The sequence below is a fragment of the Megalobrama amblycephala genome, linkage group LG20 (genome assembly GCF_018812025.1).
Source record: "Megalobrama amblycephala isolate DHTTF-2021 linkage group LG20, ASM1881202v1, whole genome shotgun sequence".
Taxonomy (NCBI): domain Eukaryota; kingdom Metazoa; phylum Chordata; class Actinopteri; order Cypriniformes; family Xenocyprididae; genus Megalobrama; species Megalobrama amblycephala.
Window position 1 is genome coordinate 23,915,229 of NC_063063.1, and position 19,180 is coordinate 23,934,408.

The window sequence follows — 19,180 nt, forward strand, 5'->3', positions numbered from 1 at the left end:
CTAACTCTCTCATTCTGTCTCGCACGCGTAGATTTGTTCAGTCATTCAGTTACAGTAGCGCTGGGTGCCAGCAGTAACACCACTGTGTTCGCTGCCAACCACAATTACTGTTCCATTCTGCCAGCTGCCAAGAGCTCCGCAGATACAGAGCAGTTAACCCGCACCGATACACACACATACACTTGTACACGGTTGTACACGAAACTCTGAGAATACCAATAGCAAGTGCTCAGCTGTGCATACTATTTAAAAAGAGCAGGCATGTGAACTCAAATACACACTATACTCTGACACACACTAAAGGCATAAACATTTATATAAAGATCTATAAATGTTTAAAAGAACATATTGCACGTTATGGACAGTCTAAGTTCAAATATAAGCACACAGAGTGCACATAAGGGGAAAACACAATTACGTTTGGATATAAAAACCAGAAATTATGAAAGCGGTACACTAATATTTGTACGTACTCTAAAGTGTGCGTTTTTCCATCTTAGGTTATGACCTCTATAGAAAGCATGCTGGGTATTTATACAAGACTAGTATAGAAGAATAGTACAGTATTGATAGATATAAGGTCTAAGAACAATATATACAATGTTAGACAGACAGACCGACAAAACAATAGAACAATAAGACAGAATGACAGACAGAATTATAGAACAATAGATAGAGACAGACAGACAGACAGGCAGACAGGCAGACAGACAGACAGACAGACAGACAGGCAGACAGGCAGACAGACAGGCAGACAGATGATTGAACGACAGACAGCTAGACAGATTGAGAGAGAGACAGATGATTGAACGATAGACAGACAGACAGATAGATAGATAGATAGATAATTGAACAACAGACAGCTAGACAGATTGAGAGAGAGACAGATGATTGAACGACAGACAGATAGACAGACAGACAGACAGACAGATAGATAGATGATTGAACGACAGACAGCTAGACAGATTGAGAGAGAGACAGATGATTGAACGACAGACAGATAGACAGATTGAGAGAGAGACAGATGATTGAACAACAGACAGATAGACAGATAGACAGACAGATAGATAGATGATTGAACGACAGACAGATAGACAGACAGATAGACAGACAGACAGACAGATAGATAGATAGATAGATAGATAGATGATTGAACGACAGACAGATGGACAGACAGACAGACAGACAGACAGACAGACAGACAGATAGATAGATAGATAGATAGATAGATAGATAAATGATTGAACGACAGACAGATGGACAGATTGAGAGAGAGACAGATGATTGAACGACAGACAGACAGACAGACAGACAGACAGATAGATAGATAGATAGATAGATAGATAGATAGATAATTGAACGACAGACAGCTAGACAGATTGAGAGAGAGACAGATGATTGAACAACAGACAGATAGACAGATTGAGAGAGACAGATGATTGAACAACAGACAGATAGACAGATTGAGAGAGAGACAGATGATTGAACGACAGACAGATAGACAGACAGACAGATAGATGATTGAACGACAGACAGCTAGACAGATTGAGAGAGAGACATGATTGAACGACAGACAGACAGACAGATAGATAGATAGATGATTGAACGACAGACAGCTAGACAGACAGACAGACAGACAGACAGACAGACAGATAGATAGATAGATGATTGAACGACAGACAGACAGACAGACAGACAGATAGATAGATAGATAGATAGATAGATAATTGAACGACAGACAGCTAGACAGATTGAGAGAGAGACAGATGATTGAACAACAGACAGATAGACAGATTGAGAGAGAGACAGATGATTGAACGACAGACAGATAGACAGACAGACAGAGATGATTGAACGACAGACAGCTAGACAGATTGAGAGAGAGACATGATTGAACGACAGACAGACAGACAGACAGACAGACAGATAGATGATTGAACGACAGACAGCTAGACAGATTGAGAGAGAGACAGATGATTGAACGACAGACAGATAGACAGACAGACAGACAGATAGATAGATAGATGATTGAACGACAGACAGACAGACAGACAGACAGACAGACAGATAGATAGATAGATAGATAGATAGATGATTGATAGACAGACAGCTAGACAGATTGAGAGAGAGACAGATGATTGAACGACAGACAGATAGACAGATAGACAGATAGATAGATAGATAGATAGATAGATAGATAGATAGATAGATAGATAGATCACCTTCATGTGAGTGGGGAAACCAGATCTGTGACGGGGCCGTGGAGTGAGGTCCAGAGCGATAAGGTGGAGAAGAGGGGGATGATGGTGGTCCGGTGGGATGGGAGGGAGGAGATCCCAGACTGCTGGCCAGAAACGTTCCCATGAAGGAGGCAGACGAGTTCCCTATCAGTCCACTGCCTACAGGACAAAATTAAAAAATGGTTAAAAATCAAATCCTCGAAATGACCAAATTATTGAATTACCGAAAATTATAAAGTGGACCTCCACAATTACAGTGCAGCCTTACAAAGAGAAAATACATAAAGATTATTTTCTGCCTAAAATATTCTAACCAAATTAGATAGAATTACAGTGCAATTGTGGGGAAAGACTAAACGAAATATCAAGAGAGCAAAAAATTTAATGAGAGGGAGAGACAGAGAAAGACAGAAAGTGAGGTATGAGGCATTAAAAAGAAAAAGAGAGAGAGTTTTGGAGCATAAGCGTTCCCATAATGAAGTCTCTGTGATCACTCTGCTGTAGCCTCTCTCTCTCTCTCTCTCTCTCTCTCTCTCTCTCGCACACACACACACACACACTTTGCGACAATACCTACAAAGGAGAATAAGAAACAGGCCATAATACAATCTCATCCAAATAATCATTCTCACAGCACACACAAAGGTGGGTGTCTTCTGTCCAGCCAGCAGGGACAAAATAATACTAAATGCAAATAATAAACAGCAACAAACCACAGTTAGCACAGAAAATGGACTTAATGTCCAAATATAAAATCTGGGTCCTGAAGCAAAACCATGTTGAGAACAAATGACCTAAATCACCCAAAACAGAGATGCACAAAAAAGAGAGATTGAAAAAGACGGTGATGGAACGATAATAAGGAAACCCTCGATCGAAGAGCATCAAAGAGATACAACTTTATTCATCCCTGAAGGAAAATGCGCAGGACTTTATACATTCAAGCCAACAAGGGTTAAATCAAATCCACTACACATGCATAGTACATACAAACCACATGGAGAAGTCATTACATTTCCAACACATCATCTATCTTTTTTTTTTTTTTTTTTCAACACAGAAAGAAACAAAGCAAATTTGCAACACTCCAATGAGCTTGATTAACCTATATGCTACAGAGGCACGGCTTTAATAAACTTCAGACATAATATAATTTAAAGATAAGGCAGCTCACCGGAGACGATTCGCTCCTGGTGCGATACAGCATATAGAATCATCAAAACAGCTTATTAAACCTGGAGCTTAATAGAACAATTTGCGTTTAAGACGACGTCTGCACAACATTTACAAGATTAACAACACAGTGAATTCTGTGCAGGTGAAAAAACACCACGCATGAACACATTTAGTTTCAGCGCATACCACTGTGGTTTCCTGTGCGTCTTCCCCCTGACAAAGACCCTGCCCTTGTGTCCTCTAAAACAACCAACACCACCAATTAAACAGCAAGGTGAAGGCGAGTGCGGTTTCATTTCCTAAACTGATAAAAGTTAATTAACGTGGGTGAGAGGGATGAGGTTAAGGAAGACGTTTATGGGTGTGAAATTACTAAATGAGTGCTCTCACAAGATAAACAGAGCACCAGGCCACAGCTCAAGCCCTAGGCAAAAAACGACAGCAAGCAGGAAAAAAAAAAGTCAAGAAGGCAGGAAAAGACCAGCGGAATTACAGGTCTGGAAAGACGTTAGGCCGCTGGTGCCGGGGTGGATGCTGGGATCACAACCGTCAAGACACTTTGTCTCCGCTCACCCACTCACTCGCCTCAGGATGAAAGTAGCCTTTTTGCGCTGGTCTAGGAACAGTTTCCCGCTACATGTAATTGTATAATCGAAGCTGCAGAATTCCCAGCACATCATACAGCCGTCTTCTCCTCCCAAATGTCCCTACCACCTTCCCACAAGTTCCACTCCCGAAATGAAAGGTCTGTGCACTATTCATCAATGCATTATGGGTGTGGTTTCAACAATTCTGGCAAAATCCACCCCTTTCAAATGCATAAGGTCTTTTCCAGTTAGTTAGATCAACAGTTAGGGCAAGACATAAGACTTTGAGACTTTTAAATACTTTAAATATATATATATAATATATATATTTATATACACACACACACATGTATATATATATTATATATGGGCCAGTGCCAACCGGTGACCTTAGGAAAACAGTGAACAGTGGGCGACATGCATTTAACCGGGTAAATATAGGAGAAATATGGCGCTTGAACTGAATATTGCCATGTAGATGTCTTCAGGTCAGGACTATTATCAAACATGTGAAGTTTGGGGCAGATCGGACATTGTTACAACAACTTCCTGTTTCGTGGCGTTAATCGCACATATTAGCACTTGTTGCATGATTTAACATTTGGTACTTATAGCATATACAAATGTGTTTCGGGGAGTGAATTACAGTGTAAATCATGCCATTTCCTGTTGCCAACAGGTGGCACTATGACTAACTGAATATATATATATATATATTTATATAAAATTTAGTCAATATTTCCTTGTCACATTTATTAATTAGTCAATTTTACTCTGACTAAAAACAGCATCTCATTTTACAGACACTGACACAAATTATGTAGTTGACAATTAAAAAATGTATATATTAATGTAAACTAAATTTTTCTTTAAAAAAAGATAAAAAAAAAACAAAATATCTTGCGTTTTCACTTTATATTTCAATGAACTATATTTGAATTAAAATCACATTTTTCATCTCAACAAAATAAAAAAAAACTTTAATATACATTTTTAAATACAGACAGTAATTTATGAGATTGTGTTTAAAACAAAAAGTGCATTTGACAAGAAAATTAAACTAAACTTTTAAACATTTTATTTTTCTTAATACATATAAATAGCCTTTTCACTCAATATTTTTGACCTAATTATTTTGCAAATTTTTTATTTTAACTAAAATCGACATACATTTTTTTATTTCAATGAACTAACAAATTCTTTAACAAACATTTGTCTGATTCGTCTGACAAGATTAACATATTTTATATTATCAGAAAAAAAATCTTGCATTTTTTCACCTCATATTTTCATAAACTACTTTTAATCAAAATCGATGCACAATGTTTATCTCAACAAAATAAAAATTAAAAATTGTTGACAAGATTAGCAGAGAATTTTTAGGGAAAACAATGGGAAGCAGTTGATCATTCTGTCCTGAAATCCTAGAGACTAGAAGAAGCTAAATATTCGATCTATGATAAATTCAAACTTAATGACTGAAAGCAGCTATAAAGGGAAACCTGATCCACCCTTATGTGAACCTAAATACTCCTGTATGATTCAAGTCTGCCAGTCGCCATGGTAAGCCTGGTAATCTCAGACAGTACACCAACAGACCGCCGACACTGACCGTCTGATGGATAACCTACTGAACGCAAAACTGGAAAGCATGTCTGAAACTCACAGCAACAGCAATGCAAGTTCCATGCACACCGGTTCAGCCTGGAAGATAACAAAACAGTGTTTACAAGGCACCAGGTTAATATTATGAGAGCTTGAGAGGAAGAACTAATCACTGGATTTTAATCTAAATGGCACATGCAGACAAAAGTGAACTGCATGCAGCTTTCGATGGGCATTTTTTGGCCAAAATATGCAGTAAAGTGGACCAGACTTTATGCCGCAAGTCTGGTTTGCACTACACCCATCGTACCCAACCATCTGAAAAGCACATAAAGCCCTCGCTCCTCCTCTCCTCTACGCCCTCCGCCAACTTCCCTTTAATAAAACGTTTCCTCTTGTTTGCTTTGCTTTATTGACTTTTTTCTCTCTTTTTTCCTCCATCTCGAGCACGCCGTGGGCCGAGCGTCAGCTGCAAAGGCTGAAATTATTGCTTGCGCCCATGCTACTTCCAACTTCCCCCCTCCTTCCACCACTTCTAATAAACCAAACTGCAGAAATGAAACGCTGTGGATACATGAACAGAGGGATCGGAGGAAAGGAAAGGATGGCGGGAGGTCTAAAAAGAAATGTAGCAGCCAAAAAAAAAGCCCAAACGGCGTGTGTGGGGCAGCACGCTGAACCTGGGGAAGCCCAGTCACTGTGAGAAAAAAAAAAAAAAAAACAGTGGCAGAGTCATTACGGCGGGAATACAGTGAGCTATAAAGGATGATGCTGTCTTGTCAGGCGGATCCCTAAGGGAATGTGTGTTTATTTATGTCCATGGCGCGAAACGCGGCTGAATGAGAGAGAGTGACTCTTGTGCGAGTGCTTAAGGAAATCGGGTCATGTGCATACTAATCGCCTGATTCCAGGCTCAGAGCAACATTAATCCAATTAAGGAATTAAAAGGAAGAATCCTGAAGAGTGGGAGTCCCGAGTGTGTCTGCCACACACAAATACACACTCACGTAACTGCCAATTGCACAAGTGCATGTTCAGCCTTGTCATCAAATGAGAGTCCCCCAGCGCTGCCCTTTAGTGGAACAAGACGTGTGTGTGAGACAGACAGAGAGAGAGAGAGAAACAGAGAGCATGATGTGGGAAAAAAAGTCAAGTCAGAGGTTTGGATTATGTGCTACTTGTTTAAGTCACAGATCCAAATGAAGTGCAATCCATCAGCACACACAACAGCTCGAGGTTCTAATGGGCCTGTGTGTGTACATTACAACAGCTGTCTCTCTCTCTCTCTCTATGTCTCTCTTCACAGGAGGATGTTTATGTCTACTGGTGCTGAGTACTCAGTTCAACAGACAGAGATAACACAAGTGTGGCTCCAACTAAGGTGGAGAAGAGAATAGAGAAGTAAGAGTAACAGGAACAAAAGCAATGTTTTCACATGTACCTAAACCATATAAATTTGCCAAATTATATATTGGTAAATACATACATACATAATTTAGTTTAGGTAAAAGATAAAAATATACATAAAAAAAATATAGTAAAATAAATTATAAATATTCATGTATTATATAAATAATATATAAAAAAATACAAAATTTAGCTTTGCATTTTCTTTTAAATAAATGTTTGAATTTTCTCTAAATAAATAAATAAATACTATAATTTAAGCAAAGTTTAAAATAAATAAAATATAAAATATATATTTTTGTAACCGTTTTAAGTAATTTTTTACATTTTACATTTTTCTATAATAAATAAATGAATAAATAAACAAATAAATTAAATAGTTTTGGCAAAATATAAAAAAATATATAAAAAAATATATACATTTTATAAAAAATATTTTATATTATAAATATCTATTTTTTTTTAGTAAACATTTTGGAAATTAATATTTTTACAATATATATTGTCCTGTATGTATGTATGTATGTATGTATATTTGTGGGTGTACACATACATACATACACACACACATATATATATATTTCTGTGTACACACACATATATACACACACACACACATATATATATATATATAAAAATGTAAAAATATTAATTTAAATATTATTTCCAAAATGTTTACTAAAATAAAATAAAATAAAATTATTATAAATAATATAAAATATTATACATTTTATTTTAGTTTATTTTAGTCAACATTTTGGAAATTAATATTATTACATTATATATTGTCCTGTATGTATGTTTGTGTGTGTACATACACACATACATACATACAAGAAAATCTAAAATTTTACAAATTACGTTTTAGGTAGTTGAGGCAAAATAAAATATGTGTTTGAATTTATTTTAGGTATTGCCAAAAGATTGACAATATTATTTCCCCCAATAAACAGAAATAAACGTGGAATGCTTGATTCTGATCCACAATTGACAACACTCGATTTCCAACATAACTGTGACAGTTTCATGTCTCTTGTATCATTCTATGTCCTCTTTCTCCTCACATAATAAAACAATTTTAATATTGTATGTCCATTATTTACTTGATAAGTAGTTGTGCAATAAGACGGATAATATATGGTCAGAAAGTCGATATTTAAAAATAAACCCTGATAAAGTGAACAGGACCCCAGCGCATATGGTACATGAATCCTGTACTGAATTTAAGAAAAACAGATATCCCTGCAGACATAACTAGGTAAACGTGTAAACATGAATGACCGAGCTGTAAGCAAGCTCCAAAAAAAATCACAAATACAAAAGTAAACTGTAAACATCACACACACACACACACACACACACATATACATGTTGTAGCTTCATTAGTGTGAGAGCTGAACATGCCTTAGATGGCAGAGCTAGTGGAGGAGGGGCATGAGAGACTTCATATTAAGGGTTTTGTCAGGGGAGTGGTTACCGCATATGTGTGTGTGAAGTGAGGCAGTGTTTACACAGCTGGGTTCCACGCTCTCACACAACCCCACATCTCACTGTCCCCCAAAACATGTGCCACTCCAGAAAAACCCCAATATTTTTTCTCTTCACAGTCAAAATAAATAGCCTTTGGGAGGGAGGAAAGGCAGGGTCTGCAGAAACAGCACACTTCTCTCATTGCCTGTTTGTTTTGCGTCTCTAAGCCGTGACTCAGTCAGTTTGGGATTGTGCCGTACAAGAGGATATTTTTGAAGCCATTTGGTTTTGGCCCGATCGCTTGTGCGAATGAGTCTAAACTGACATGGGAGTATTTAGGGTAATCCACATGTAAAATTAGCATTAGTCATTAATCATTTCTGTTCCTAAACACAGAAATGGCAGAGACAGGAAGGATTTAAATGAACATGGCACGAATGTGTAACCCCGCTCCCGCTGGAGGCCTATCCCCAGGTTGCGCTCTAAAATTACATTTGTAGGTATGCTGCTAGAAGAAATAGTGATATGATAGTTTTGCGTATTAAACAGACTGAAATTTAAGGCATCCACTGATAATCTTCCCCTCCAGTGAGTTGTTAACTTCTGCAACCGGATCACTGAGTCATTAAGTTTAACTCAAGAACCAGATCAGAACAAATGATTCATTCAAAAAACTGGTACATCTCAAATAAACTTGCCAAGGAAAGCTAAGGCACATGTCAAGGTTTCAGTGGTTAAAAATTTAGATTTCAGTCAGTTTCTCCCATGTGATTTTTGTCATTTCAATACATTTACAGTAAAACAAACTGTAAAATACATTTTAATTTTATGTTATACTTTGGTCAAGAAATGTGTTGTGGGGAAAAACAGGATAAAAAAGGATAAAATTAAGAACATTAAACAATATCTGTGGAACACAAATTTGCCTAATCTCCTCAGGGATAACTAGTTTCATCCAAACAGGGCTTTAGAGAGATCCACTTAATCATATCACAACTCCATATTGTACTCTACGACAGGAAGCAAGAATCAAGGTCAGCTTACACCTACGATGATAGCTGCACATTTCTTCTTTTTTTTTTTTTTTCTTCAAATCTTGGAGTGAACACCGAAACAGGCAGGAAATAAAAAGTGGACAGATTAACAACTACAGCTCAAACTGTGAAGAACATGCTCCATTTTTCCAAGAACCACTAGAGACTGGCTGCTGTTGTGGAATTTCCTCCCTGATATAATTTGTGAATATTGTGCCAAAAAAGGCAGATTTGCTATTTTAGTATAAAAATTTTCATTTCTTTCGTCATTGGTGTGTGCATAAACATTTTTTAACTTTCACTGTTATGTGTGTGGATATGCCAAGCATAGTATTCCCTGGTCATGAATTAAAATATAACTCAGAGGAAGCGTCTTCCCCTGGGAATCGGGAAGAGGCTGTATGAGTGGGTGTGTGGTCTTGTAAGTGTGTGAGAGTGTAACTCTGCATCTGTGTATTTTAAAACAGGAGGTCAGACTGGAAGTGAGTTAATTCCCAAAGGATTGGGACATGCCACACCCCAGATCCACCACAAAATTTTGGCAGCAATCAGCTGCAGAAATCACAATAGTGTGTGTGTGTCTGTGTGTCACGTGTGGGTCGTCCAATGGCAGGATCATTAAACACAGCTATGCAGCTTTTCAAGATGAGGTACGTCAAATCACACTAAATAACTCACACAGAGGCATGAAATAATATGTCGCAGAGGAGGAAAGGTGATTTGAGAAAAAGACAAATAGGAGAAGGGGGAATTTTAAACCGGCAACAATGAAAGAAAAGAGTAGACAGAAAGGCACACGGCAGAAAACCAAAGGCCCAAAGATCTATAGCCGAAGTCCGACAGCCAGGTCTGCGGGTCGGAGTGTTTGTGTAGGCACAGACAGCACAGCTGGCGGGAACAACGGAGCATCGTTTGCTGGACAGTAAAAGTGCATCGTGCATGTAAAGAAACAGAGAACTGCACACCACCCAAAGAGAAAAAGAAAACAATGACGGATAGTCTAGAAGCAACACCATGAAGTGAATGAGTAATGCAAAAAATACATTTGTTTTTTTGTATGATAAAGAAAACAAATGTGTCAAAATACAATTCATAATGGGTTGTTTTAGATATATTTTTTGTCATTTTTGGCTTTACTACAATAGGATTGTATAGAGTAGACAGGAAGCAAAGTCGGAGAGAGAGGGCAACGGGACCAGGAACGGTCCACGAGCCGGGACTAAAACTCGGGTCGCCCGAAGTGCTATCGCGCTACATGTCGGAGCGCTGCCTGTGAGGCTATCGGCTCCGACTACAATTCATAATGTTAAACAAGTAGCCTACATGTTGCATTCTCAGTGTTGCCACAAGGGGCACTAAAGCAAGCATGAGTGTGAACTGTTTTCTTCTCTGGTCAGTTTTCTCATTCAGGTCAACTGGTTTAAATAGAATTGTGAAGCTATGTAATAGTGATGTGCCAACATTTCCATTTTGTAAATCATTGACAAACAGTGATGTTTAATTAGCACTTCTCCATGTTTAGACTGTTTCAGCATATGGTTTGTACTCACAACATGGATAAGCTAACATGTCCGCAGTGTGGATGCAATTTACTCTGACCAAAAATGATGATAGAGTAGTAATATGTCAAATTGGTTTGACTGAAATATCGAGAGGTGGCTTGTGTCCAAGAATGTTATTACGACTGGTTTAATTTATCAAGATGGTCCTCACTGCAGAACACGAGATCCAGGGGGCAAGATTGGATCCAGATCCAACTCCTCCCACTTTACATATCCCTAAACCTACCAATCTCCACCCCCTGATCCCTAAACCTACCCATCTCCACCCCCTGGATCTGGATCCAACTCCTTCCACTTTACATATCCCTAAACCTACCAATCTCCACCCCCTTATCCCTAAACCTACCCATCTCCACCCCCTGGATCTGGATCCAACTCCTTCCACTTTACATATCCCTAAACCTACCAATCTCCACCCCCTGATCCCTAAATCTACCCATCTCCATCCCCTGGATCTGGATCCAACTCATTCCACTTTACATATCCCTAAACCTACCAATCTCCACCCCCTGATCCCTAAACCTACCCATCTTCACCCCCTGGATCTGGATCCAACTCCTTCCACTTTACATATCCCTAAACCTACCAATCTCAACCCCCTGATCCCTAAACCTACCCATCTCCACCCCCTGGATCTGGATCCAACTCCTTCCACTTTACATATCCCTAAACCTACCAATCTCCACCCCCTGATCCCTAAACCTACCCATCTCCACCCCCTGGATCTGGATCCAACTCCTTCCACTTTACATATCCCTAAACCTACGCATCTCCACCCCTGGATCTGGATCCAACTCCTCCCACTTTACATATCCCTAAACCTACCCATCTCCACCCCCTGGATCTGGATCCAACTCCTTCCACTTTACATATCCCTAAACCTACCAATCTCCACCCCCTGATCCCTAAACCTACCCATCTCCACCCCTGGATCTGGACCCAACTCCTCCCACTTTACATATCCCTAAACCTACCCATCTCCAACCCCTGGATTTGGATCCTGGATCTCATGTTCTGTCAGGCAGAGCAACTACTGTCATGGCAGAGCAACAATATGAGGAGAATCTTGCTTAGCAACTTATTCAAAGTAGGTTAAAATAACAACATCCATTTTAATGCCTCGTCAATTTAACCACCATCAATCACCATTAATCACCATATTTAGTACTGACGTTTGTCCCTGTAATACAAAAAAGTTAGTTCAACTGTAAACATGTTTATAGCTACCTGGAAAATAACCCATCCAGTTTTACGGCACAGACATTTGAAGGTAACTCTATCGCACTTGAGTACTGGCCTAAGATTATTTTCAGAGAGATGGTTTCAGTGTTTGGCAAGAACAGTTTAGTCCTGGCAAGAAACTAATGATTTTACTTTCTGATGAAAACCACAAGGACAAAACATTAATGAGCCAGCATGGCCACAAAACACTGGTGAAACTGAACGGTTGTCTTTCTGTTTTTTAAAAATTAGTAGGTGCTATTCATCAGCTCCAGATGTTGGATTCAGACTACATATAATTTTGGTTTGGAAAACCGGGAGGACGTGTCCAACCGCATTTTCAAAGATGACAAATAGCTATTACGTCTCCATTGCAGATCAATTAAAGGCATTCCCACAAGCCAGCACTCACACGGGTATCACTTTAAATCAGCGACAGGTTTTCAGCCCCCTTATTAAGAACCTAGTTCATTCAAACACTAGCTGTCAATCAAAAATCACACCCAGACTATTGAAAGTACATATCCTCAGAATGTGTGTGTGTGTGGAAGTGTACATGTGAGACTCAGAGATGAGAGTCAAACCGAGCAGACAAAACAAAAGCGGTGATGAGCAGACATACACACACTCCAGGACACAACACACACACAGCTCCCTGCTGGCACTGCCGCCCTTCCATTTCCATGTATGAATGTTTGAATCAACCCCCCTGGGTGCGAAAACACCCCTCTATGATCAGCAGGTCTCTAAAATCACTCTACCTTCAGAACAAAGCAGAGAGCGAGCGAGAGGGGATAAACACAGCAGTACAAGGTCAAACATTAAAGCCATACACACAAATAAAAAAAAATAAAAAAAATCACACACATACACACAGTGCTTTACAACGCAAACATGGCAGTCTGGGTCAACTCAGGGTTCTCAGATAGGACACCAGCTTCACACACACAGACAAAGCGTTGTAGAAAAATGAGTTTGCACAGACAGCAATAAACTCCTTCACTCCTAACCATGGCATGGCAGGAACACTGGGTCAGGAGGGGCAAAGTCATCTTTTCTTCTCTCATGCTATTCACGCTAATCTACGCCTGCTAAAAAAGACCAGCATATTTGGCGTTTTGGCTATCGTGCTGATTTCTACACCAGACTTCTAAACTAGTATGATGAGTAAAATTCCTAGGTCATCGGAGAAGTGGCCCTGTCCGAATCTGGCTTGAGCTGTTTCCCTGCTTCTCTCTATCACACTTTCACTGTACCATTTATGGAAGCATGTTTGCGTCTCAGAGTAAAAAAATCAGAAGGAATTTCTGAGATAAAGTTTAAAACATGAAATAAAGTCCCTTTGTGAGGCAAGCTGTCGCAATTGCCAGATATAAAGCCACATTCCCAGATATCAAGTCAAATTATAGCATATAAGGTCAAATTCAGGAGATACAAAATCACAACTTCATGAAACAATGCTGCAAATGTGACATATAAGGTCACATATAGATATTTAAAGCTGCAATTATGCAATATAAAGTCACACTGAGCGATATAAAGTTGCATATATGAGCAACTAATTTGCCATTATGCAATATAAAGTCACACTTTACAGGCTTGGGACAAAAAAAGCCATGTCCAATACTGAATATTTGAGTGACATCTTTGCTAACTAGCATAAACCCGAACGTTCATGCCAGTAACAATTTCTGCTTCTTTCTCTCCTGCTACTTTAGTACTCCATTCTAGTATTTTTTTCTGACACATCAATCTCATCCACAGCAGCCATGCTATCTACATGGATTTCCACCTGGCCAGATCACAGGTCCGCTTGCCCGTCACCCTCCCTCCACACCACCCTGCCCTTTAATGAGGAAAACCTGCCCTCATTCCCCCGGGATCAACATCTTGCTGTCGCCATCACTTCATTGTTATCTTAGCAAACAGCAGCTATGTTGAATTGTCATTTTTTGTGCTCTTTACCTCATTAAATCTCTCTTCCTTCCTTTGCTGCTTCCTGCGCCTCCTCTCCTGCTAAAAATGCTGCGCTAGTGGCTAGCGCTCTACGCTCCAGCGCTTACGGTAAACTCACACACGCTCTCGCACCCTCTCAGACATATGGATGCTGTCAGCCCGCCTCGGCTAGGCTAATTACATGCAACAAGCAAAGCCACCATTTGTTCCAAACAGGGAACGATTCAATTGTCTGCTACAAGCATTTGTTTTCATGCTAATCGGCCTGTTGTCACAAGAGCACTTTGGCTCAGGGGCCGAATATCATTCCACGTCCCCCCTATCCACCCTCTGTTCTATCCTGAGTGTCGGTATGGGAAGAGAGGCAAAGACTTATCCAGGGAATATCAGATGGAGCTCTCAGTATTAACTAATGACAGGACACCATCCAAAACCTGGGGCTCAAGCAAGAGCCGCTTCCCAACCCGAGGGGCGGGAGCGGAGCAACCAAGAGAGTGGGAGGAATTAACATGGAGTCAAGCCCTTCTGCTCTCCGGATCGACCCGGCATGCCGAGCTGGAGGCAGAGGCCGAAGCTTAATGGATCTCGGTGGGCTACTGGACGGGCCAAACGGGTTCTGGACAGATGACTGAATGATGGTTTGTGTGTTTTCTAACAGTCCTAGGGCACTCCCAGTACAGGATTCCTGATGTAAAGACCAGCAAGTGCCTCTCTTGTTCTCTTCCCAGCATTCTTCTATCTTGTTTTGATTCGAGTTCTTCTTTTCCACTGGCACTGTATGGAGAAAATCATATTCCCTTTCCCACTGGGCTCATGCAGTTGCACTGATATGGAAAATTATTTCAGAGGCAGCCTGAACCGTAAACGCTATTTTGTTTTCTTTTTTTTCTCTGCTTCTCTCTCTCTCTCTCTCTCTCTCTCTCTTTTTCTCACACACACACACCCACCTCATTTTTCCCTCCCTCTCTTTCGAACTCTTTCTCTGTTTCTTTCATTCTTGGTAGGGAGGATATATTCCAAGGCCTTGAGAGCGCACTCAGTGAGGGCGATTTGGCCGGTCTGTCCATTCCACAAAGAGCGAGAGGTGAGAAATCCATTTAGCATGTACAATACCCTTCACACACACCTGAATCACACCAGGTGCACGCTTTCAAATCGACCGGCTCGGCTAACACTCCTTCATTCAGTCCATTCATGGGGTGAAGTCAGACTCGCTGCGCCTCTCTTTTCTGGATTATGTTTTGTATCATCCACACTGCTGGTGGAGAATTTGACCCACTGTAAGCAGAGATTCTTTGCCAGGTCAGAGCCGTCTCCCGTGGGCAGCGAGTTTCTGTGAGCTGAGTCTGGGGGAAGAAAGCCGCTCTATTTCATGGGTGGAAATTCACAAGGCATCCAGCGAGACTGGAAAACAGGCCCAGTGTGAGACTGATTCCTGTAATAAATGACTAATACATTGCTTATCCTCACGCCACTATGTGTTTGTGCATGTTGGCTGCGTCTTTTTGGTTTTAGCTCAAGCATGTGCGTGCATTACAGTCTTCCCCTTTGGTTTTCTGAGCATCATACCATTCCGCTTTCTCCGGCACACTCCTGACAACAAGATGCCACGTGGCATGGCAAAGAAAAATTGCAAATGAGATTTTAAATGTGCAAGTGTAAGACTGCAATGAAATTGCTTAAGACTCCTGCTTCTAAGGTTTTCCTTACAAAAAAGACCCCAGAAATCTCAGGTCTCGCCTAGAGTTTTCAGAAAAGTTCCAACTTTGTCAAAATACCAAAGTCTTTACTGAAAATATTCTACTCAAAATATACTTCAAAATATTCTACTCAAAATAGACTACTCAATTTTTTAATATATAATTTTTCAAGACCATGTTATCTGAGCTATCAACGTCAACGTAATGGAGGCCAGCTAGTAAGAGCTGTGCGAGTAAACCTCACTCCCCTGGCCGTCCCATGTCGGAGACGCCAGTTTGAATCCCGCTTGGAGCAGGTCAAGTAGGACTGGTTACATCAATATGAATAGCTTTATTATAGTTTTGTTTCTATTAAGAAATTCTTATGGAAGTTTAGGTCAGTGCTTCTCAGACTTGGGTGTGTTTAATGAGTGAGACATACAAAAATATGCAGTGGTGGGGACAGGCTTGAGAAGCACTGGTTTAGGAGAAAGATTTGACACAAAGTTGATATTAAATTAAACATAAATGAGAACTTAAGTCTCCTGAGCTATTAAAGAGCAACCTCTAAACCTATAGAAACATATGAAGACTTCAGATGCAAAAGCCTCTAAGTCCATCTGACGTTTTTCTTTAAAATTAGCATTTGTCAGGCTCCCATGTATGGGTTTCTACCTAAGTACCGGTACTTCTGATTGGGCTGAGGGTAAAAGGGTAAAAGTTTTTGACGAATGTATACAATGTGTGGAGAGTGTTCACTCAATATTGTTATCTAATTTTTGACCAAGGTGGCTTTTAGAGCCTTTTGCACCAGAACTTTTCATATAAATACTAGGGTTGTACTCCATTCAGAATGTAAATTTGAATTTAGGTGGCAAATAGGAAATAGAATTGCAGTTCAAATTTGAATTTAAGAAAGTATATTAAAATGAAGAAATTCATAAAAACAAGTATGATTTTTTTAGACAAATTTTGATTGTTCCTTGAGAGCTTTGATTGAAAATGTAAAAAAATTAAAAAGTCTTAAAGTTTGAAGAATTCATAGGCATACAATCAGAAAGATTTAAGAACGGGGGTTGAAAAACCTGTCATTTTCCAAAATTCGATACCTGTTGAATTCATTTGAATTGTAATTTAGTAATTTCCACTTCCTGTCATTCAAATTCAAATTCCAATTTAGCTTTTCCTGTGAGTCATGGTCGATTAAATTTAAGTTCCATCTCATGAATTGAAAGGAGGCCAATTTTTCAATTCTGAATTTTGTAAAACCTTTATACACCCATAAATATGCCAGACAAAAAATAAAATACACATGACATATGTATAGCCACATGAGCCCTCTGATGTATCTGAAGAGTCCTGGGATCAGGTGGTTGGGTGGTCTGGCTGGGGAGGATGGGACTTTGGGCTGAGCTAGACTGTCAGCTGGGTGGGCTCCCAGCATGAAGCCTCAGGGGCCACTCAGCCACTACACACACACACACACACACACACACACACACACACACACACACACACACACACACACACAGTATGTCCAATGCACAGGACTTAATTCTCCCCAAGGAACAACACATTTCAAAAGCAAGGACACACACTGTCTGAACAGCAAGGGAGAGATGGAAAACAAGTGTAACAGGGAAGGAAGAACAGAGAGGAGAGCTGTAGCAATTTATGCAAAGTGTTTTGGTGTTGGTAGGTTACAGTTGGAGAACGCTACTTATCCATCTATCTTTCACTGCCTTTCTTGCTAATTCCCAGATCCTGTCTTTTTCATTATCATTTCAATCTTTCATTTCATCCCTTCATTCCCAGAAGCCCTTGCCCTTCCCATCGGGCTGATTCTTACAAACAAAGCACATCATCATTGTTTTTAATCAATGTCCATCTCGATTATTTTCAATGTCTTCACCAGTTCTACCAAGAGCATTTGGTGCACGTGCTCTTAGTGCTCATTAGACCCACATGTATTCTGCAGACATTCTGCACTGTAGAATTCTGTCGGATGTATTTAAATATGGCAAGAATGCATTTCTATTGTCTTATTGTTTAGCCAAAAGCATAAATAAATTAACTATAATATTAATAAAAAGATATATGTGCTGAAATATTTACATATTTATTTTCAGGGGATGCAGTGCACTGATATTAAAATTTTGATAAGATAAGCTTATAATTATTTTCAAGTTATGTTAATAAGTAAATTCCAGATACAATATATTTTTAAATCATTTAAGTGAATTATAAGTCCCGAGTTCGAGTCCCGGTTCGTGGACCTTTCCCGATTCCATTCCCCTCTATGTCTCCAACTTCGCTTCCTGTCAACTAACTGTCTTGTCATAATAAAGGCAAAAATGCCAAAAATAAATCTTTAAAAGATTGAGTGTTAGATGAAAAGGTAATTTATAAATAAATAAAAAATCAGGGGAAATGAGCATGAACAATTAAATATCCAGCACTGACTTGCCGATAAATTAAAAAAAAAAAACTGATATGGCAGAGATAGATTGTGCATGCGTACTTTAGATATGCCAATGTGCAGAAGAAAAGATTTGTAAAACAAATAAATAATCATTTTTAAAATCAAGGCAAGGGTCTATGAGGCATATTCCATACTTTTCCAGTTTCCCAGGCTTCTTTTCTCTGACCCTGGGCCACGTCATCACTCCAGAGGCCTTTTTGCAAGACTGCAGCCTCACAGAGGAACCAGAGATCCCACACAGCACTGACAGCTCACTGAGAAGTCATTCCTGCCCTTGAATCACAAGACCTTCAGAAACTTTCCATAAAGCTGTAAAGAGTAAACCAGGTCAAAAGGAATCTAAAGGGAGTCGGTACGCCCAAGGTTCAACCCTTGACAAATCATCAGCGGTCAGTATTTACACAAGCAACTCAAAATGCATGTCAAAGATTTCAGACAGATGCAAAATTGCACAGTCACTTCCAAAAAGCTGGACAAAGAAAGCTCATGAAGAATCTGCCGCCATTGTATCAAGAAATAAACAGGACATGAGACAAGCTTTGCCCAAATAACCACCCATTCCCACCATTAACACAGTCCTAACATTTACACAACTTTGAAGTATGGGCCAAATCAGTTTTTGGACCGGCGGCAAACATTCATGTGCCTTGCGCTGGTATCGAGACCTGAGCTTTCTCAGGGCCGCACTCCCACTCCTGTGAGTGAGAAGATCCAGAGCAGGCCAGCAGACGCAAGACAGAGCTGACCATGGCTCAACACCC

General features: G+C 39.7%; 1 protein-coding gene across 8 annotated transcripts in view; it reads right to left on the reverse strand.

Annotated features, from left to right (window-relative positions):
* bahcc1b (BAH domain and coiled-coil containing 1b) overlaps nt 1-19,180 on the reverse strand; it is a 163,356-nt gene that overhangs the window by 49,963 nt on the left and 94,213 nt on the right. For all 8 annotated transcript variants that reach the window (XM_048169791.1, XM_048169796.1, XM_048169790.1 and 5 more), the window contains one exon: nt 2,223-2,399. In XM_048169791.1, coding sequence (XP_048025748.1) covers nt 2,223-2,399 — 177 coding nt within the window. The remainder of the gene's footprint in view (nt 1-2,222; nt 2,400-19,180) is intronic.